Below are 21,378 nucleotides of genomic sequence, written 5' to 3' on the forward strand. Positions count from 1 at the left end.
AGACAGATCAGATGAATCGCAGTCTAAAACCAACTGTTGGCTGTGTTGTCCTGAAAGGAAGCCCCAAATGTTGCTACGCACTGTAATGTTGAAATTTAGATGGGAAGAATCATACCCAGAGCATATTCCTACAACTTTGATAATGTCTCTCTTCTCTCACAGGCAGGGCTTATGACAATATCCAGTGTCTAGAAGTTAAAACTAGACAACTTCAGACTACAAATGAGGCTCAGCTTTTTAAATGTAAGGTCCATTAAATGTTAGAATGATTTGCCAATGATTGAGGTGGATTCTTCATCACTGAAAATGCTACAGTGAAACTGGAAGCTTTTCTGAAAGTTATCCTCTGTTTTAAGGGGGAATTCATTCAGGGGAGCCCTAGGGTATGTGATGTCCAGCCCAGAGTTCGGATGGGCAAACCCCAGTGATGCCTTCAGTTCCTTACTTCTCCCAACACTGCCAGAGATGGGCCATCAGATCCCATTCAGGTAACCAACCACTACCACTTTTAGCTTAATGCTGACAAATGCTCAGAGCCCTGCTTGTTACCATTAAGCTCCAACAATGGAGACAAAGTCAAGACCATAGTGTGATTTGGATTTCTAAATCTAACCTGGGTCCTACATCAGCAGACTCTCTGTATGCTGGACCTGAGGTTGTCTGTGCAAAGACAAGGAAAGAGAGTGTGATTATTAAGGAAGAAGAAAGCAAAATTAAAAAAATGAAGCATATTTACAACTCTGGAATTCTTGGTATGCAACTGCAAGCCGTGACACTTGCATTGTATTGCAGCAAGGGCATGACAGGGTTTTCTTTAATAAAAACATGGGATTTCTTTTCTCCCAGAGTTCAGCTATGCTCTTAATTCAGGAATAACAGACCTTGACATAATTACAGGATTGGAGAGAAATTTTACACTATAGGACTAAAGCAAACTGAAAAACTTCCAACTTTTCCACAATTTTTACAATTTTGGTGAACTGTGCAATGTTGTGTTGCACATCACATAACACAGGTCTGGCCAGGGCTCAGATCACAGTGTGATGAGCACAGTCTGAGGATTGATATGCAACAGAACTGAGCAGAACAGCTTGAAACAATGCCTCGCTGAGATTAATTCCCCTGCACATCCCTTAATCATACTAAATTTTCAAACCTAACTAGGATAATTAATTGCAAAGATTAATTATCTAATTGGTGATTATCATATTAGATGGAATTAGGAAGGAACAGGTAGGTAGCCCTGCCAGTTTGAAAATGTTTGTTGGTATGGGCAAGGAAACAAGAGGGAAGAGCTACAGGAAAGAAGAGAAACACACAGGAAACAGGATTGAGGAGCACAGCACAGGATAACCATATGGTGCTCAAAGTGAGAGTATTCTCTCCTATGGGGAAATATCCCCTCCTGGAGGATGCTTAAAGTGACAGTAAGGTACTGAACAATGACCAGAAGCTCAGCACCTACTAACACCCACCTCCATCCAAACCTGCCTTTGAGGTGAGAAAAAGGACTGTGTTGCATAAATTTACCCCATTGTACCATATCATCATTAATTACAGGAAACACATGATGGAGGAGCGGAAAGTTTATGGGTGGTAAAGGGGAACTTTCAGGACATACTTTTGCAAGTAATACTTTTCTCAGCTAGGTATCACACACACTGGACCTTGAATATTAGGAACTATGCAGCTGTCATCAATTCATTGGGTAGTGAAACAGAGATAAAGAAAAAGAAGCCCATTTACATACTGAAAGGGCCTTTTTATTTTTTAATTTCTTGGCCTCACTACTTGGTTACTAGTTGTAAGTGTAAGAAGCACTTTATGATTGAATATCAAACTTCTTGCCCCAGTTGCTGTATTGATGTTTCTACATCAATTCATTAAGAGACCACCTTTCCAAAGCCCTTCCAGGTACAGAGAACTGTTTAGACATTTGAAACAGAAATCTGGGATACAGAAGTATACAGTTAAACTTAAATTTGCAGAAAGTACTAAATGCACAGAACTAAGAGATACTTAGAAAAGTAAAACCTACAGAATAAATGCTGTTTGAAGTAGATGAAGGCTGGGCAAACCTTTCAAGAGCACTAGGTCAACTGCCCCTGTTTGCTCTCCTTAGGACCAAGCACTTCTTTCAATTCCACGTGCAGCTTGATTTAAGGGAGTCCTCCCATTCACTTCATGATGACGACCCAAATCTAGGAAACACTACACATACCGAGGTCATGGTCTTGCAGTGGTCTCTCTGCATGTGAGGGTCAGTACACACACATGAAGCTCCAGCAAATCCTGGGGCTTTGGACAAGGCTCTGTGCTGATCAGTTCCACATGCTGTTGTGTGGCCTCTTCTTGGAAACTCAAAACGAACCCCACAGGGTGGCAAGACCACAGCTGGGGAAAAGCATAGAAAAGGCAAGCTTGCAATATGGATCATAGGTTTGGCCATGTTAGACCCTGCTTTTAACTTTGCAGCAGAGATAATGTCTGTCAGATTGGCACACTACTGTTAAAACCAACAGCAAAATTTAAAACTGGCTAGTTGGATATAAAACCTGGAATTTCCAGCTGTACTTCCACTGTGGAGTCCAACAACGTCACACACTGGCCCTGTTGCTGTGAAGGACCAGATTCTAGGTCCTACACATTTTTTTGTAAAGCAAGCACCATGTCCAAGAGCCCTTATCCAAATGCTGTGTGCACCAGGGCTATAAAACACCAAAGGGGGAAAGGATGCTTACCTTCAACAGGTGAATGTGACACTAAAACTCACTCAGGCTCCAAATTCCTGCAGGCAGATTCAATATGGGAGAAGCCCCGCCATGGTCTGCCAAAGATGAACACCACCCTACCCAGTTCCCCTCTCCCCTGCACAACTTGCAGGACAATGCAAACCCCTGGTGCCAATCCTGATTTGCATGGCAAGAAAGGAGAAAGAGGTTTCTTGGGAAGCTGGGAAAAATAGGATCAGCAGGAGAGGTAGGATAGAGGCTGCGCTTGCCGGTCCCCCAGCTGTCCTCTTGTAGGCAAGAGAATGCATAAGCCGCTGTTTGGTCTGTGAACTTTTATTTGGACTGTATCACTCTAAATATCCTTCTGGTGGGAATGTCAGGTAAGGAGTTTGTCACTGGATAAAACTGCAGCGTCTCCTGTTCTTCAAATCAAGTTTTGAGAAAGTACTAAAATGCTAAGACAATTTAAGATTCCTTTTCCTTAAACATTGCAGCCCTGGCACGTCCTGTGACATGTGCCTTATTGGGCAGCGTTGAGTCCACCCGATCACCATTCTTCACAAGATATTTTAGGGACTCCCCATCCAGACACCCAAATCGCAGAGGTTTTGAATATTTACTCTCCAGCACCACCTAAGCGCAGCCCCAAGCAACACAAACCAGCGCTTCCCTTTCAGAGCGTGCCTTTCCCGTACCCTGAATGCGGCTCTCCCAGTACCACCAGAAGCGTCCTCACCAGGAGATGCTGACTGCCACCAAGCACCATTGCCTGCCACTTGCCAGTCAGATATACACCTCCCCAAGTGGCCGGTGGCTTTTGGCCCGTCCCAGGTCACCGTGCACCAGGTGCCTCTGCTAAGATGTTGGGAGGTCTTCTGCTGTCACTGATGGTGCTGCGTGACCTCCTCCACCAGCCACTTATCCACACTGCGCTCCTGCAAAGCAGAGGGAAAAAATAAATGAAGTTTCCATCTCTGATATGTTTGGGGCAGTTGCTAATGCCTCCCCACCACACGCAGGCTGAGGTGGGGAGTCGGGCCAAGGCTATAATTGGCGTTGTGATGTCTGGGGTGCTCCAGGAGGAAACCATCCGTAGTGTGTGTGCAAGGGTCTGGGCTGTGAGGGCCCTGAATTACCCATACTTGCTTCCTCAGGAGACACCATAATTACACCACCATTGCTCAATCACAGTCATTATTTGAAAGGCAACATGCCTAACATGCTTCAGCAGTCATTCTGCAGAGCTGGATGGGCTTGATTCAATTTGCTTCAGTGCTGTGCATTCCCAGCTGCCCCGCAGGCACCATGTCCAGACATGGGAGCCAACACGGGCAGTGAGGAGCATCAAGCCTGGCTCTCGGGAGAGACTCTGTGGGCAACCTCTGCTCGGCCCTTCTGCAAAGCCAGAGCAAGCTAAATCAGTAGTAGAAAAAGAGGCTTCTGGTTTCAGCAGCTCAGTTAGACCACGTGAGGACACGGCTGTGCTGACAGGGCAGGTCAAAGTAAATTCTTTGCACCAAATTCATGCCAAGTGAAATGGAGAGATGCTCAGGTGATCCACATAAAAAGAGCTGTTGAGACTAAAGTGTAGATATTTAAATGGTCCATTTCAACTAGACCAGCTTAATCATGCTTAATTATTGCTTTGCTTAATTATTACTCACGCTTAATTCTATTTAAGTTCTCACCCAATCTGTACATATCACTACTCCTGCAGTGACCGAATTGGAGGTGAGAGACAGGCTTGAGTGCCTGGGGCATCCCAAGATTTGAGACAACAAAGGCTTGTGCTATTCTGGTAATGGAGAGGATAGAACTGAAACTCAGAGGGAAAAAAAGGAAGACATAAGGGTCCCTTTTGTATTTGCCCTTTTTTGAGATTGTTTTCATTCTGTACACAGTGGGTAGATGTGCCATTTGCTTTGCTGAATTCTGCAATTGAAAAAATTCAGTGCTAATGATCAACAGCAAAAAGTACCATGGGTCAGCAAAGTAGAACTAGAGTACCTTGGAAAATGGTCAGATGATTCTTACATTGATAAAAGCTCCTTTTCTATTTTCTCTGTATGGTGTAACACTAACCAAGCCCTTTTCTAGACAATAGACAATAACTTCAGACATTGATGTGAGGTGAAGGGTTATATGAATGACTGACCTTCTGGTGTCTGGCCAAACTGGAACTTAAATATTTTTTTTAATCAGAAGTGCATTATTAGTTTGCTATTATTTTTGCTGCAATGCATAGTCCAAGGGCAATCAAAAGAGACTTCGGGGCCTTGGGATGGCTGACAAAGGAATCTGGAGCACAGGTTATTTTTCCTCTCTCCTTCCAGTTGCAGGCAGAGATATTGGAAGAAACAGATGGACCCAGTCTACTAATACATGGCTCCATGACTGGTGTCACTGCCAAAAATTTGTGGTTTTCAATAACAGGACGGTCTACATGGCACCAGGCCTGCTGGTGTCGCATGGGATTCACCTTTCTCAAAGGGAGAAGAGGGTCCTTGCTGATGAGCTAGCAGCGCTCATTGACAGAGCTTTAGACTAGACTTGAAGAGAGATAATATCAGGCTTGCCCATGACAAGCTGTGAGACAACATGCCAAGGTTAGAGGGACAGGCTGCTAGTGAGGACCCTCAGCCTGTTGCTCTGAGACATGCTGGGTGCGCTGCGGCACACCTAAAGTCTTACAGAGATGAGCCAGGGGCTTCTAAGGCAATAGGAGACAACAGGGAAACACCAGTGAAATACCCCAAAGGAATCAAGGGGTGTTCCTCTAAGACGGTGACATGGGCAACAGCCCAGCTGAAGTGTCTCTACACCAATGCACGCAGCACGAGCAAAAACCAGGAGGAATTGGAAGCCACCGTGCTGCTAGAAAGCTACAACCTAGTTGCCATTACTGAAAGTCGGTGGGATGAATCTCATGACTGGAGTGCAGCTATCAATGGCTGCGGGCTGTTCAGAAGGGACAGGGGAGGAAGGAGGGGCAGAGGCATTGCCCTCTACATCAAGAGATGGATCGAGTGTGAAGAGCTCGCTCTGAAGAACAGCCACGAGCAGGTTGAAAGCTTATGGGTAAGAATGAGGGACTGAGGCAACAAAGGGAACCTTGTGGTTGGTGTCTACTACAGGCTGGCTGATCAAGGGGAGCCTACTGACAAAGCCTTCTTACTCCAGCTACAAGAGGCATCATGCTCGCAGGCTCTTGTCCTGCTGGTGGACATCAACCTCCCCGACAGCTGCTGGAAAAGGAGCACAGAGAGCTGTAGGCAATCCAGGAGACTCCTGGAGTGCACTGAGGATAACTTCTTAAGCCAGGTAATAGACAGCCCTACCAGACAGGATGAGATACTGGACCTGATGGTCACCAAGGCAAGTGAGCTAATTGGTGATGTCAAGACTGGAGGCAGCCTGGGCTGCAGTGATCATGCACTGGTGGAGTTCACAGTCCTGAGGGATATGGGTCAGGCAAACAGTAAAGTCAGGACCCTGAATTTTAGGAAAGCAAAATTTCAGCTGTTCAAGAAGTTAGTCAATAGGACCCCCTGGGAAACTGCCCTCAGGGACAAGGGAGCAGAACAGAGATGGCAGACCTTTAAGGACACTTTCCATAGAGTGCAAAAGCTCTCAATCCCCAGGTGTAAGAAATCAGGACAGGGAGGTGATTTGAGACAGCCAGCGTGGCTTCACCAAGGGCAGGTCCTGCCTGACCAACCTAGTGGCCTCCTATGATGGGGTGACGACATTAGAGGACAAGGGAAGAGCTACAGATGTCACCTATCTGGACTTCTGTAAGGCTTTTGACACAGTCCCCCACAACATCCTTCTCTCTGAATTGGAGAGATATGGATTTGATGGATGGACTGTTCAGTGGATGAGGAATTGGATGGATGGTTGTATCTAGAGGGTCGTGGTCAACAGCTCAATGTCCAGATGGAGATTGGTGACAAGTGGTGTCCCTCAGGTGTCCATACGGGGACCAGTAGTGTTTAATATCTTCAGCAGTGACACAGACAGTGGGATCGAGTGCACCCTCAGCAAGTTTGCAGATGACACCAAGCTGAGTGGTGCAGTTCACCCACCTGAGGGATGGGATGCCATCCAGAGGGACCTGGACAAGCTTGAGAAGTGGGTCCATGTGAACCTCATAAACTTCAACAAGGCCGAGTGCAAGGTCCTGCACATGGGTCAGGGCAAGCCCCAGTATCAATACAGGCTGGAGGATGAAGGGATTGAGGGAAGCAGAGAAGAACTTGGGGGTACTGGTGGTTGAAAAGCTGGACATGAGCTGACAATGTGTGCTTGCAGCCCAGAAAGCCAACAGTATCCTGGGCTGCATCAAAAGAAGGGTGGCCAGCAGGTCAAGGGAGGTGATTCTGCCCCTCTGCTCTGCCCCCGTGAGACCCCACCTGCGGTTCTCTATCCAGCTCTGGAGCCCTCAGCACAGGAAAGACATGGACCTGTTGGAGAAGGTCCAGAGGAGGCCACAAAAATGATCAGAGGGATGGAACTCCTCTCCTATGGGGAAAGGCTGAGACAGTTGGGGTTGTTCAGCCTGGAGAAGAGAAGGCTCCAGGGAGACCTTATAGAAGCCTTCCAGTACTTAAAGGGGCTTATAAGAAAGATGGGGACAGACTTTTTGCGATAGGACAAGGGGTAATGGTTTTAAACTAAAAGAGGGTAGATTTAGACTAGATATAAAGAAGAAATTTTTTTACAGTGAGGATGGTGAAACATGAGCACAGGCTGCCCAGAGAGGTAGTAGATGCCCCATCCCTGGAAACACTCAAGGTCAGGTTGGATGGGGCTCTGAGCAATCCGGTCTAGTTGAAGATGTCCCTGCTTATTCTGGGGGGTGGGTGTTGGGGTGGTGGGGTGGACTAGATGACTTGTAAAGGTGCCTTCCAACCCAAACCATTCTATGATTCTAGGATTCTATTACTTTGTCTTTGTTTTCTGAAATTAAAGCCTACTTTGTGCTGTGGGGTTAACATTTTAGGGTAAAAGAAATGGGCATCCAGTTATTGTCCTCCATCCCACGTCCCCAGAAGTGTCCACATTTCACTTGGGTCTTCCGTGTCTTGGGTGAGAGCTTCTACACCTGAGCTGTTGAATACAAGGCAAGAGGACAAAGACAGTACACCCTGCTTATGGGCTTTTGGACTCTAGCCTGGGAAAAGAATCCTGAAAATATTCAGTGAACAGAATTCAAATTCTTGAGCAGCTTTAGATAAACCAAACAAGTTTTTGATAATAGATTTACCTACTGGTGATGCCTGGGATTCTTTAAGCCTCTTTGATTTATAGAGCTGGACTATAAAATCTGAGAAACAAGCCTTCGAGTGACACATACACAGCTTTCTGGGAGAGCCAGCCTGCCTGTGTCACTAGACACAGCATCTCCGAGGACCCCAGAGACACACACAGACTGTGCCAGGCTGGAAATCCCAACCCAGTAGCTGTAGTAAAAATGAAGCATGGATGCTGCTGTTGTCTTCCTTCGGTCTCTGGGAAGATCTTGATAACACAGCCATACCAGAAAGCCTTTTCAGCCAACTCCTACAAGATTTACTTCTAATTTTGCAGGATTTGAGTATGTTTTCATGGCTGTCACACCTGCCCCGATTGCTGCCGCAGCTGCTTCTCTGGGTCAAGCTGCTTTAGTTGGTATTGCTTGTCGTGCAAGAATTAATAAAGAGTGCCCCAATGTCTTAGGCATAATCTGCAGGCAGGTGCATTAAGCATGATGAACTGGATAAAGAAGGAGGAAGGAAGACAGAGAGAGAGAAAAATGATAATGAAGAGCTCAATGGATTGCAGTGGTCATATAATGTGTCCTATTACCGTAGTGCAAGCGTGTAGCCACTGTCCCTGTGCTAGCTGTGCCCTGTGCTCTTGCCACACCATCTGGAAGCAATAAAGGCCACCTCAGAGACTCAAGAAAGTGAGGATTTTTTTTCTCTGTTTTGCCATAAACTTCCTAGAAAAAAAGCAACTTTGTGCTTTGGTTTCCCATTGAAAGAAAATGGGGGTATTGCACTCCCTGTAAATACAGAAGGAAGATGTAACATGTTGGAAGAATTTTAATGCCACATAGCAAAACCCTGTTTCATTTCTGACACTGAACAGTGCCTTGTCAGCAAATGCAGTCACCTGGCTATCCCCACTCAAAGGTGTGCTTTGCGTACCTCCTATATGATAAAAGCTGTTTCCAAATGTCCCCCTTCTACTAAGCATCTGTGCATCCTCAGATATACATTTCTGCATCTTTCAAGGTTGAGTTTCACTTCATTTCATTTTTTCCTCTATTTTCCTAACCCCCAAAACCACAGACCCCAATGACAAGGAGACTCAGGCAATCTAGATAGCTTAGAAAGTGAGGAATGCTGACAGACCAGAACTGCCCATGGTCTCTCCTCTTACGGCTATTGATTGATCTGGGGTAAGAGAAGGGCTTTTTGTACTGTGTCTCTGCCAAAAAAATAAAAGGCAAAAAGAAACCACTGGCAAATAAAGTACAGGTTTGGCCAGGATCTACTACAGGTGCTGAAAAAGAATTTTTTTCATCTTATATGGATGGAAAGAAAGTTTTTACACACCGAGACTTCCCAATGAATGTTCTTTTCACTTCCAGAAGACCAGAATAAGATAAGCCTGGGCCAACTTCATGTGAAAGAGGAGGGTCCAGCAGGATGTTACCTATTTTTCTCCTATAGCTGTGCCTGGTGTATATTCCTGTTGCCGGTTCAGAAGCCTGCAGCTCTTTCCTGCTCTCGGCAGAAGAGTTCGCCAGCTCACTGCATCGACCGAAAGCATCCCAAAGCAGTGGTGAGCAGCCTTTGCAGCCCTCTGACTCTGCAGATGCAATGCCCTGCAGTCCCTCTAAAGATTTCTTTGCTGAATTTTCTCTGATGGTTTCTCACAGGATGAAATTACCTCTAAAGTGCTATTGCAGGTCTGGAATCTCCGTAAATTTTAAACTCTGGTGGTTTTTATCCTTTCTTCAACAAAAGACAAGGTCAAGCATTTTGTTGAGTCCAAAAAGACATCAAAGGAAAAGGGCAGGGAAAAAAAAAAGCAAACCCTCTGTATAAAGCATTTCAGAGTACTCATGCAGCACATTAGAGAGCAAAGGGAGCTTTCTGGCTCCTATCTGGCTGTTGTTGCAATTGTTAATGTGGTTTTGTTCCATTATTAATGACACCAGGAAGTGAAATCAGGCCTTCCAGACAAACTTGAGAGACTTGCAGATGGCAAATAGAAGGAAGGAAATAAAACCCAAACCCTTAAAATAATGGAAATAAGGAAAGGGAAGAGAGGGGAAACTTAATATACTGAGTATGGAGCAATAAAAACCTGCAGGTGTCTATAGTATTGTAGGAATGGTGAGCTGAATCTTTTACAAAGCTTGTAAATCATTCCGAGAGCCTGCTAGTTTAAGGGCACTTAGTAATTAAACCAGGAAAAAATGATTTCTTACAGCCTGTACTATATTGCTTGATACATTCACGTTTCCTAGAACTGCTCTTTGACAAGCAGAGAAAAATAAAACCAGAAAAGCAACAGTAATGGATGAAACACCTGTAACCAGAGCGGCGTATCATTAGCCTCACCTGAATGTGGTTGGACAGGATTTCAATAGAAAGCTTTGTTTGCAGAATACATCGTGAATATGCCCTGGTAAGCAATCTCAGGATTAACACTCCAGTCTGGTTTTCCTGTTAATGTACTCTGAGTTAGCTACCAAATCAGCATCCCTGCAGAAGAGCCGGGCAGGGTGCACCCTTTTGCTCCCACTCAGCAGAAACAGCTCCGCTGTCGAAGCCTTGCACTGATGCCCAAGCACTGAAGCCCAGGACCCACCACCGGCTCGTCCACAGCATCCTCTTCAAACCCCGTCCCCAGCAAAAGGAGAGGTCTGCTGAAGCTCATCCCCCATTGCATTTGGGGTGCTGGGAGGCAGGCAGGTGCCGGGGGGACTCAGAGGGGCCAAGCATCAAGGTTAAACTTGGTTAGACTGGCTGTTAATCAATAATCCAGATACCAGCGGTACTCCTTGAAGTCAAGCGATCCGCTCTGCAGTCACCGTTTGTGGGGTTGCACCCCGTGGTCCCCAGCACCAGCCCCTACGGTGCTGCTCACCACGGCCACGCTCCTCCGCAAGCTGCTAGTGGGGACCCGTCCCCGAAAATCCCCCCTGCCCTCCGCTGCCCCGCCAGCGGGCTCCCACCTGCCCAAAGCGCTCACCCATTGCTGCCGTTTCACACCCCAATGCATTTCGGCGTAAGAGAAACCTCCTCCCTTGCAGGGGGGATCTTTGCAGCACAGCGGGAGAAAGCACTGCTTGCGATGGGCTCTCAGGGAGAGAGGAACCAGCCCGCTTTCAGATAAATGGGGTTCATAAAAATCTGGTTAAATGCTTTCTTAATACTGGGCAATTTTGTCATATGTGTCACCGTATTTCTTGAGGTGCAGTTTATATTAAAAAAAGCCAATCTCTAGACCTTTTATAATTTTCCCCTTAAAAAGCAGGAATCTGAAAACTCTTCGCCATTACTAATTGATGCTGAAAACACTCGTTTCTCACCTCAGGACTGAACATTTGACCTATACTGCAAAGCCAAAACTGCCAGTATTTGGGAAGAACTCCAGACCTGGATTTCAATTTCATGACTAACATCTGTCCAATAGAGTGGATTAAATCAATGCAACCAGTGTGATACATTTTAAATTACTCAAAGTTCAATTCATTTTATTTGAGCGTATGCCCCATATGCTGTGCTGCCAAAATAGGTCACTAAGCCAAGAGCTCAAAAATAATTTAAATAAAAGTTTAAAGAGATGAGAAAGGAAAATGACATAAATTTATCTTACCATGAGACCTTCTTTAATGCTTTGAGGAATAAAACTGCCATGAAGCGATGGGATCAGGAAGAAATTTTGCTGCTGGGGATCTCATTTGCAGCAGGGACACCCAGCCATGACGTTGGCCGGAGGCAGCACAGGGGATCTGGCAATACAGGAGCAGCTCAGATGGGTGGGGTGGAGGGGAAGCACTTTGTCGGCTGCCTTTGCAGATGAAATGCAACCGTGCTTTCAGGCACCCCCAGCACCACAGCAGGCTGCAAAACCTACGTGAGATCAAATATTCGGGCAGTATGTCTTCACTGACCTCTCCTCCCCCTGTCCCTTCTCCTGACTCCCATTGCTGAAGCTTCAAGAGATGCAGCAGAAGTCAGGGAAGCTGGAGAGATTTTATTGCACCCTGAATAAAAGACGGGCCCTGGAGTCCACGCAGCTTGCACCCTCTCTTGCCAAGGCCTGACCTAAGTCCTATGAAGTCCCCCCCAAGGTGTGCAAGCACAAAACCCTAATGTCGCACGGAGGCTTTCCCCTGGCTGCGCATGAGAGCATTACCCGTGTCGGAAAGCCCCAGTGGGAGCAGGTCCCCCGCAACCGAGCTCCGAGCGAGCCCAGCCCCACTCCTGCTCGCCCCCCTGCCCGGGGCTGTGCTTTGGCCACCCAGACCCCCGCCGGACCCACTTGTCAGCCTCGCAGACAAGCAGTATGTAGGGAAACCTGCACCAGGCCATACCGTGCAGTGGGAGATGTGGCTGCCTGGCGCAGAGGGCTCTGGCAGACCCCGGCCGTCCCTCCTCGCGTGGGGAGTTGCCCTTTCCTCCCACCCTCCCGGAGAATCCTGTGCTGACCAGCAGAGAGGTGTCTCTCTGATCCACACCCTACTAAAGAAAACTTGAGGAGAGGGAAACACGAGGAAGAGGAGGATGGAAGCTTGGCAAAAGGGCCACCCTGGCGTGTAACCTTTTTGCCGGTCAGAGGGGCGGCTCTCCTCAGGGTGCATATGGCTTCTGGCAGCATCTGCCCCTGAGTGAGGATAAATTTTCAGGATTGGGGCACTTGCATGTTTTCTAATCATGTTTCTTCCTAACTCACGTTGTCCCATGCTTTCTGAAAGAAAGACCAGCATTTCTGGGGACCTCCTCTGGAATCTGATGGAAGGGAGAGAGGAGCACCCAGTGCTTGTGCTGGGGATGGTGGGATGGGAACCCGGCTCATTTTCCAGCGTGGTCATCTGAGATAACCCCTGGGGACACAGAGATGCTGCTGCCCAGCCCTGCTGTCTGCAGGTGAGACTCACCAGACTCCTTGGGGCAAGAAAGTTCTTTTTAACACCTTGAAGGGAAATTTCCCTTGCAGGCGCACGTTTCATAGAATCAATCATGGAATGGTCTGGGTTGGAAGGGACCTTTTAAGGTCATCTAATTCAACTCCCCTGCCATGGGCAGGGACACCTTCCACTAGACCAGGTTGCTCACAGCCCCATCCAACCTGGCCTTGAACACTGCCAGGGATGCGGCAGCCACAGCCTCTCTGGGCAACCTGTGCCAGTGCCTCACCACCCTCACAGTGAAGAATTTCTTCCTAATATCTAATCTAAATCTACCCTCTTTCAGCTGAAAGCCATCACCCCTTGTCCTATCACTACATGCCCTTGTAAAAGTCCCTCTCTGGCTTTCTTTTAGGCCCCCTTTAGGTACTGGCAGGCTGCTGTAAGGTCTCCCCGCAGCCTTCTCTTCCCCAGCCTGAACAACCCCCATCCCCTCAGCAACGGCACAAAACCAAAAGCGCCCTCGGCCGAGCGTCTCGACCCCGGGGCCCGATCCCTCCGCTCCCCCCCGCGGGGGGATCCGGCGGACCCCCGGCTCGCTCCCCCCCGCCGGCCGGCCATTAGCGCTCGTTTCCCGGCCGTGGGGCGATGGCGGGCGGCCCCGGGCAGCGCTTCCCCGTCGGCAGCCAATTGCGTCTTCGGTCCGTACCGGAGGATCGCGGGGGGTGAGGCGTGGGAGAGCCCGGGGAGCCGCCACCGGAGGGGGAGGAAGAGGAGGGAAGAGGAGCGAGGAAGAGGCCCGGGGCGGGCAGCGGCCCCGGCCGCTTAAATGCAACCCCCGGGGCATCGGCTGCTCTCGGATGAGACCGCTCCGGGGCTGCCGGGGACGGGGCGTCGTCGTGGGCACCGTCACCCTCTGCCTGGCCGCCGGGTGGGCTCTGCGGAGTAAGTGTCCCTCTCTCCCCTCCGCTTCCTCCCCCCGGCCCTTTCCTTCCTCCTCCTCCTCCTCCTCGCCTGCTCCCCGCCGCTCAGCCCCAGCGCCCGGCATCTGCGCGGAGGAGCTGCTGGGGGTGGGGGACGGGACACGGGGGGGGGGGGCTGAGGAAGGCAGCGCTGCTCTCCACGGGCTGGAAACCGTGTGGGAAGGGTCGTCTCCGCTCCCGCTGCTCGGGGGGAGCCGAGCGGTGACCGGCCGGGGGGGGGGGGACACACACACCGAGCAGCCGCCGTTCCTCTCTGCGAGCCCAGCAGCGGAGGGGAAGCAAGGGGGGGGGGAAACAAATCCCGGTGAACCAGCCCGGGGGGGGGCTTCGGTCACGCTGGGAAACGCCGCGGGGAAGAGGGAAGGTGGGTTTCGACCAGCAGCCCGGGGAGGGGGGGCAGCGGGCGGAGAACCGGCCGGTCCCTCGGAGCCGGGGCTGGAGGAGGCTGCGGGCAGCCCCCCCCCCCCCCCCCACGGCCGGGCAGTGCCACCAGTGGGTTTGGTTTGGACACGTCACGCCGTCTCCTTCATCATCAAGGTGATGCACGAGCGGGGCGCCGGAGGGTGGAGGAACGGTCCAAGAGTTTGGGAGCAGTCGTGTCCCCCCCCCCGCCCCGTTAGAGAGCTCCTGCGTGGAGGCTCCACGCCACCAGCCCTTCTCTACCCACTCCCCATCACGCCGCAGGCCCAGGTCCGGCAGGCAGAGCTGCGCTTCCAGCTTTGACTCTCGGCCCGACGAACTCTCCGGAGCGCGGCAGCGTGCCAGGGCCAGCCGCAAACTGGCTGCGCTTCGAGCAGCACCGGTACCTTCTTCTCCCTGGGACGTGTTTCACCGGGCGCGAAGGGTCTGGGGTTTGCAACCGGCAGAGCGCGGCGGCCTTGCGCAGGGCGCTGCAGGTGGGTGTAATGTTTGCTCTGGAGGCTGATGCAGCTCTGTTTGGATTAGACCAGTTCAGGTGATCTAGGTGGACTGCGGGTTGAAAATATTTTTGAATGGTGAGATACCGCACTGCCTTTTTTAGCTTTGTGTGCTGGAGAGGGACAGAAAATGTTTGCAAATAATTTAATGGAAAGATTTTTATTACTTAATTTTTTTTTACATTTACCTTGCACTCACATATTCAAAACAGAGCCATGCCTTTATCAAAGCATAAAAGGGTCACTGTGGTGAGATACTCGGCTCCTGTCTGGTCAGAAACGGTGCAAAGGGCCTTTAAATAAACACATGGAGCAGAAAACAATTAGAACAATTTGCAGTGATTACCAGAGGTTCCCGTCTGTTCTGTTTCTCTAGCTGGCACAAACCCCTTTTTCACAGCTCTGGTTAGTCTCTCCTGCACACAGGCTGAACGGCAGACCACAGCTTAGCTGAGGATGTGCTGGGCTACCCAGAAAGTATGGTGTCCCTGCGAGCACGACAAGATGCCCACAAAGGGGGAATCCCAGGCGTGTTATCTTGGGAAAAGCCCAGATCCTATCTGGTTAAAAAAATACAGAGTGGCTGAGGCTTTCTCCTGTGCTGGTCCCATAGGCGAGGACCTGGGAATCAAACTGGCTTCTCGAGCTTCCCTGCCTTACCTTGACCAACAGAGTTTCTGAATTCTGCCACAGATCCCAAATAGAGCAAAGTCAGCTCGTAATTCATTTACCCATCTTCCCCCATTTGTGGTTGCTCTGGCCATGGGGGTTTCTTATTTTTTTTATAAGATTTTAAAAAATAATTTCTTTCCCTTGGAGACTTTCTCTTTTTTTTGCCTTTTAAAACCATTATTTTCCCTGAAGACTCTGCAGAACCTCCAGCAGCATCCCCAGGGGTCCTGCTTTGCGCTCCTTCAGCATAGCTCAGGATCTCATCCTCCCTCCCCACCGGGTTACAGACATTTGCAGCTCAGCATTATTTTTTTCAGTTGTGCTCTTGCAGTCAGGCTGCTCCCACAGTATGAGAGGAGAGCGGGTGAGCTGCGCCAAGCCAAACCAGGAAAAGGCATTCAGTGGTGAGGCTTACTCTGTGCTTTATCTGCGTTTTGTCTGGTTTGATTTTTGCGGGTAGATAACAGGATTTCGGTCTCTAGCCAAGTGTGCCAAACCTGCCATTAATTATATAAAAAAAGCATGCCAGTTGAAACTCAGATGTTTGGTGTTCATCCAAATCTGCACGCAGAAATGCCCACATGCAAGCAGAAATCATTGCAGTTACACATTAAACTAAATGGTCAGTTCAATTTCAGAGTGTTATGAACAGCTCTGGAATCACATCAGTAGGAATGAGGTGAGAATTAAATATGCTTTCACATATATTTTTGCCTGGAAATCATCAGGAACGTGAAGTCCCTGACTTTGCGTGAAACTGTGTACCTTTGATTACATGTGATTTATCTGCACTGGCATATAACTGGCTGCCTTTACAAAGCTGCTGCCTTAAACATTGATTACACATCCTGAAAACATGATGAAGTTCTTGCCAAGCCTTCACATACTTAAGCCTGCTACGGTTCTTGCTTTTGGGGGATGGTAATTAATTAATATAATAGGTTGCCTTGGCCGTGGCGATTAAACTTTCCATTTAAATGCAGGATTTTAAAGGAAGGCCAGTTACTGATGCATACAAAAGCATTGCTCAGTTTTCCAAAAATATTATGCTCCCTTACCCAAAAAGACTTGTCCAAACTCTCTCCTCTTGGGTATCAAAACACTGAAACACATGCAATTACTTGGCCTGTATGGTAGAAACATTTTTCCTGGCTCTCGTCAATTAAAAATGTGTATTTAGTCTTTAAGTACGTATATTCCTTTTATGGTCAGCAGAAAGAAAGAGAAATGGCAAAGCATAATTGGTCCTCTGCTAAAACAGACCACTGAGATAGGTAGGATGAATCATGCCCCAGGGGTCCCATCCTGCCCTGGACGGTTGGTACAGCATCACCTCCACACTCATCACCCTCCTTTGTCTTTCAGCTCCCGGAGGAGTGTCGTTAGTTGTCCCACAACCCAACATCAACGCAACAGTGGCACAAAACATCCTCCTCTCAGTTGAATACTCTTGCAGAGGCGTCGCCACCATTGAGTGGAAGCACGTGTCGAGCTGGGGCACCACCAAAATTGTTGAGTGGAAAAGCGGGAATTATGTCAACATATCCACGGTCTACAAGGACAGAGTAACAACTTTTGAAAATGGCTCTATACAGCTTCTGAACGTGGGCATGAGAGATGCCGGCTACTACTTTATCACTGTAACAGAGGAGTATGGAACCAACACCTATGGCACCATCATAGTCAATGTTTATGGTACGAACTAGATGGGAGTTCTTGGCTTTACCCTGTGTTTAAACATTAGTCTGCTTGTAATCAATTTTATAATATTAATTTTTTTCTGTCCTCCCTGCAGAGATTATCTATGAAGATTTACATTTTGTAGCAGTTCTTTTTGCATTTCTCGCTGCAGTGTCTGCCATTTTGATCTGCTTCATGTGGCTGTGTAATAAATCTCTGCATCTATTTCAGAAGAAGACGGCACACAAACTAACAGGTATCTCTCTACGAATGCAGTCAAGGTATAGGGTTTTCAAGCCTGAATTCTGAGCCTAAGATTCACTTGTGATTTGGGCCATAAAGGTGCTAAGCAGGGATACTGAGCAACAAGAGTGGAAGGGCTCAGTTCAATTACCCTGTTCAACTCTTTACTAGCTGAGGCAACTGAATAATAGGTATTTAGTTGTAGAACAATCCACAGGACATCTACCTTATACATTTTACATCAGAAACCACAAAACACTTCCCAACATTGCTAACTGCAAAACTTAGGGAGAAAAGGCCAGAGCTGCAATAACACCGCATTAGAGGGCAGGAGACAAAGTCAAGAACGTGAGCAACGCTCTCAGGGTCTGCACTAGAAGGCTATCTCCTAGGGGAAGGTACTCAAACGGCCCTTGGGAGTGGCCCTCACCTCACTTCATGGAGGACTGCACCCCTCCCTCTCCTCTCAAACCCCCCCTTCATCTGCCTTCACGTTTGATGCAGTTGCGCACTCCAGCAAACACTGACTAATACCAAAAGCAGACTCCTAACATGCGCCAAAGACACCGGTCGTGAAAAGCAGATCAAGGGAACACAAGGGCTGCACCAAAGGGAACATTCACATATTGAGAAAATTTTCCAAGCCACAGCCCGGGTTATTTGGCCTAGGCAGCAAGACAAGGTGCCACACTACAAGCCTGGGCTCAAGCTCTGGGCACATCCTTGGAACGGGAGGTTTCTTTTACCACTTCAAAACATTTCAGGCATTTACCTCCCTTCTAAGTGCAGATCCACTAGTGGTTTCTTGCCCTGTAGGTAAAAGGTCTGTGTTTCTTCTCTAATAAGCGCTGCTTAAGCTGTTATATTATAACAAGCAGCCTAAGTATCAGTATTTTACTAGACCAACACAGATACCTAAAAATCCTAAGCCTTGTGGCCCAGACTGTATGTCAACTCTGCAAAACCCGATATGAGAAGAGATGAATTTGGCTCGAGCCGTCTCTTCCTTTCTGCCACTCACCTACAGCTCTAAGGGCTGCTGCTGTTTTCACGGTGGACACACCACTCAAGCTTCTGTAGGTACAGAAAATTTTCCCATCATGCCAGAATATACAGGCTTTTGTTTGGCTAACAAACTTCTTCCTCCAGTTAAAGCCAGTCTTCCTACAGAGCTGAATTTAATACAGTTATTTGGCAGAGTTCAGGAAAACCACCGTTCTGGAGACTTGCTCTGTCATCTCCCAAAACATGATCTGAAGCAGGGACCTAACTTCTGCCCCAATTCCACCTCAGAACAGCCCTCCTTTGAGAAGTCATGAAGAGAGGTATATAGATGGGCCCTATGGACTTTAGTTTTCGTAGCACCTTTAGTCTTGTATTGGAAGAAACCAGCGTCACTTTAAAGATTGCGAGGGACTCTTTATGCAGTTAAATATTTTGAAAAGATGTATTTAAAACCTAATTGTAGATGAGTAAGCTTGAGCTAATATTAAAAAGTTCAAAATGTCTCAGCTATTAACACAGCGTTGTTAATTTTGGAACGCTGGCCTTCCAATCCATTTGCCAATCAATAATAATATCCTTTTATTTGCAGCAAGTACAACTGAAGAGATTGAATTGGAAACCATTGAGTGTTAGCCAAGGACTGTCTAATAACAACAAAACCAATTCTACCTCAGGAGAATGTGTTGGCAAAGAAAGCGAGAAGAAACCTAAAAGGTAAAATGTTTGTGTCTACTGTAGAAACATCCTGACTTGCAAACTAATTAGACATTAAATCAGCAATGTCTGATGGAGCCGTTTTGACCTGTTAAGTTTTCTGCTCTGCTAGCCAAGGTCAAAGGAAAAAAAAAAAAGTATTCTTCCATGCTGAGCACGAACACATTTTTCTGGCTAATTAATAAAATCTACAGCCTCTACCACTCTTAAAAACAACCACCCAACCAACCAAGCCTCTAAGATCAACCCATAAAGGAAATGATCATGATCTTGAAGGACACCTGTTTTCTGGCTACAGCAAGTCTCCTATTACAGACAGAACAGCCATTAGCATCCTTCAACATAATAAATTTAATGTCTAATTACAGTATTACATTAAAAAATTAATTGCAAGGATTGAATCCTGTTTATTGCACCTGTGCTGCTACTTTTGGGCTTAAGGAAGTTCCTGAAGCTCTGAAGACAAACTAATTCTTTATGAGACAAAACTGACTTTGAAACAGTGCCGAGCTGGTCAAAGTTCCCCCACTTACATTTCCAGTTGTTTACGCTGCCCCTGGGTATTAACACACATTTTATGACATTACCAGAGAAGGTTGTTAAACAAGGAACTGTGCACAGGCACTGAACAGGATGCCATCTGTAATGATTAGAGGGGTCAGATAAAATACTGACACCACACCAGTGGGGTGGCAAAATACTGAACAGTTTCATTGTGAAAGATGTTGAGTCCTTTGCAAACTTAGCCCACTGATGAATAGTCTATCTGGGAAAAAATGTTAAAACAGCATTACTTTGAAATTTAGTATTTATAAATACAGTTCTGAAATTGCTCTTGTTGAGAAGCTGCCTTTGCTTTCCCATGTTGTAAGAAAACACGAAGTGATCTAACTAATGTCTTCCTGAATCTGCATATTGCACTTACATTTTCCACCTGCAGATCTGCTGGGTGGAATAACATTTGCTTTTTTGAGTGAGAAAGCACTAAACTGACTGAGCTTTGAATTATCCTGTTTTGCTTTTGTATCAAGAATAATTTTGCAGTGTGAAATAAACTTTGAAAATGTAAGAGACCATGGAATAGTCTGTGTCTGCAGATTGCCACGTGGCTTTTTGAGCCACACTGCTGCTACTGCCTCTCTCGCACTTCAGCTCACTTGTTTGCAAAAACCTGTTACAGGACAGGCTGACAGAGCTTCCCCTCTGGTCAGGGACCATGATGCTCAGGTGCAGAAGTACTATGGGTTAGATTTGGAAAAACAGAGAATTTCTCACGAAGTGCATAATGATGCAGGTAGGTGCCAAACAGGCTTTTTCCAAAGCACCCTGTACACAATACCTTTACAAAGTCATCCCCGGATTGAACTGGCCATTTGTAGTATAAAGGGCCTCTCACCCACTTATAAATTCAGGTACCAGATTCAGCTGGTTGCTCCTTCCTGCATCTAGAACAGGTCAAAAAAAGGTGAGAAATCTAGAAAAAAAAATAAATCCCAGCTACAGCACAACTTGGCAAAAAGTAACAGTTTGGTCTAATTCTTCATTTTAAGTATGTATTACCAGTCTCCTGTATCGTTGAGTGAGCTTTGACAACACAGAAGTTATAAGTGCGTCTGTTTTAATCCCCAAGCTTGAAGTACTTTGTAAAGTATCCGTATAGCATATGGAAAACATGACTAATTTTTTTTTCTGTTTATCTATTCCAGATTTTTTTTTTTAATCCCTAAATCTTAGAACCTGAATGTGAAGTTATTCATTAAGCTGAGCTGAGTATACAGCAGGTGCTCTGCCAGACTTATTTAGAAGGTACAAAAAGTGCAGCTTACACATTAAGACCATTATTACCTACTAACATTGACTTGAACACTGTAATTGCCAAAGGAAAAGTCAGGAAATGTATACAGACACGAATGACCATTTGAATGCATTGCTGTAATTGTAGAGATCACTTACACTGTTAAACTACAATATTTGAAAGCTGGGATGAAAGTAGAAAATGACCACTTAAAATTCTTCAATTTAAGGTGCACTGTAACAGCAGTAAGAAGTTTCCAACTAGCACAGTTGTTTTACCTCTCTCAGCTTGGCTAACGATACAACAACTTCAGGCACCCATCCTTGGCTACTGATGCTGGTGCCAAACTCACTTTTAGGTAGTAATATCCTAGAGGAACAACAGGGATCCAAATACTATTCAGTGAGGACATACAGTTCAGTTAGCCTATGTACTGCTTTCCTTATAGACAATTCCTCAGCCACAAATTTCACCCAGAATTTAACATGCTTACCCTACATAGATA

The 21,378-nt window shown here is 47.1% G+C and overlaps 1 protein-coding gene across 1 annotated transcript; it reads left to right on the forward strand.

Annotated features, from left to right (window-relative positions):
* The first annotated feature begins 13,724 nt into the window (after positions 1-13,724).
* VSTM5 (V-set and transmembrane domain containing 5) lies at positions 13,725-20,529 on the forward strand. Its single transcript, XM_075050095.1, has 4 exons — positions 13,725-13,809; positions 16,802-17,131; positions 17,232-17,372; positions 18,954-20,529. Exons 1-4 carry the CDS (start codon positions 13,725-13,727, stop codon positions 18,995-18,997), a joined length of 600 nt encoding a protein of 199 aa, XP_074906196.1. The 3' UTR covers positions 18,998-20,529.
* The last annotated feature ends 849 nt before the right edge of the window (positions 20,530-21,378 follow it).

The sequence above is a fragment of the Buteo buteo genome, chromosome 18, assembly GCF_964188355.1.
Source record: "Buteo buteo chromosome 18, bButBut1.hap1.1, whole genome shotgun sequence".
NCBI lineage: Eukaryota > Metazoa > Chordata > Aves > Accipitriformes > Accipitridae > Buteo > Buteo buteo.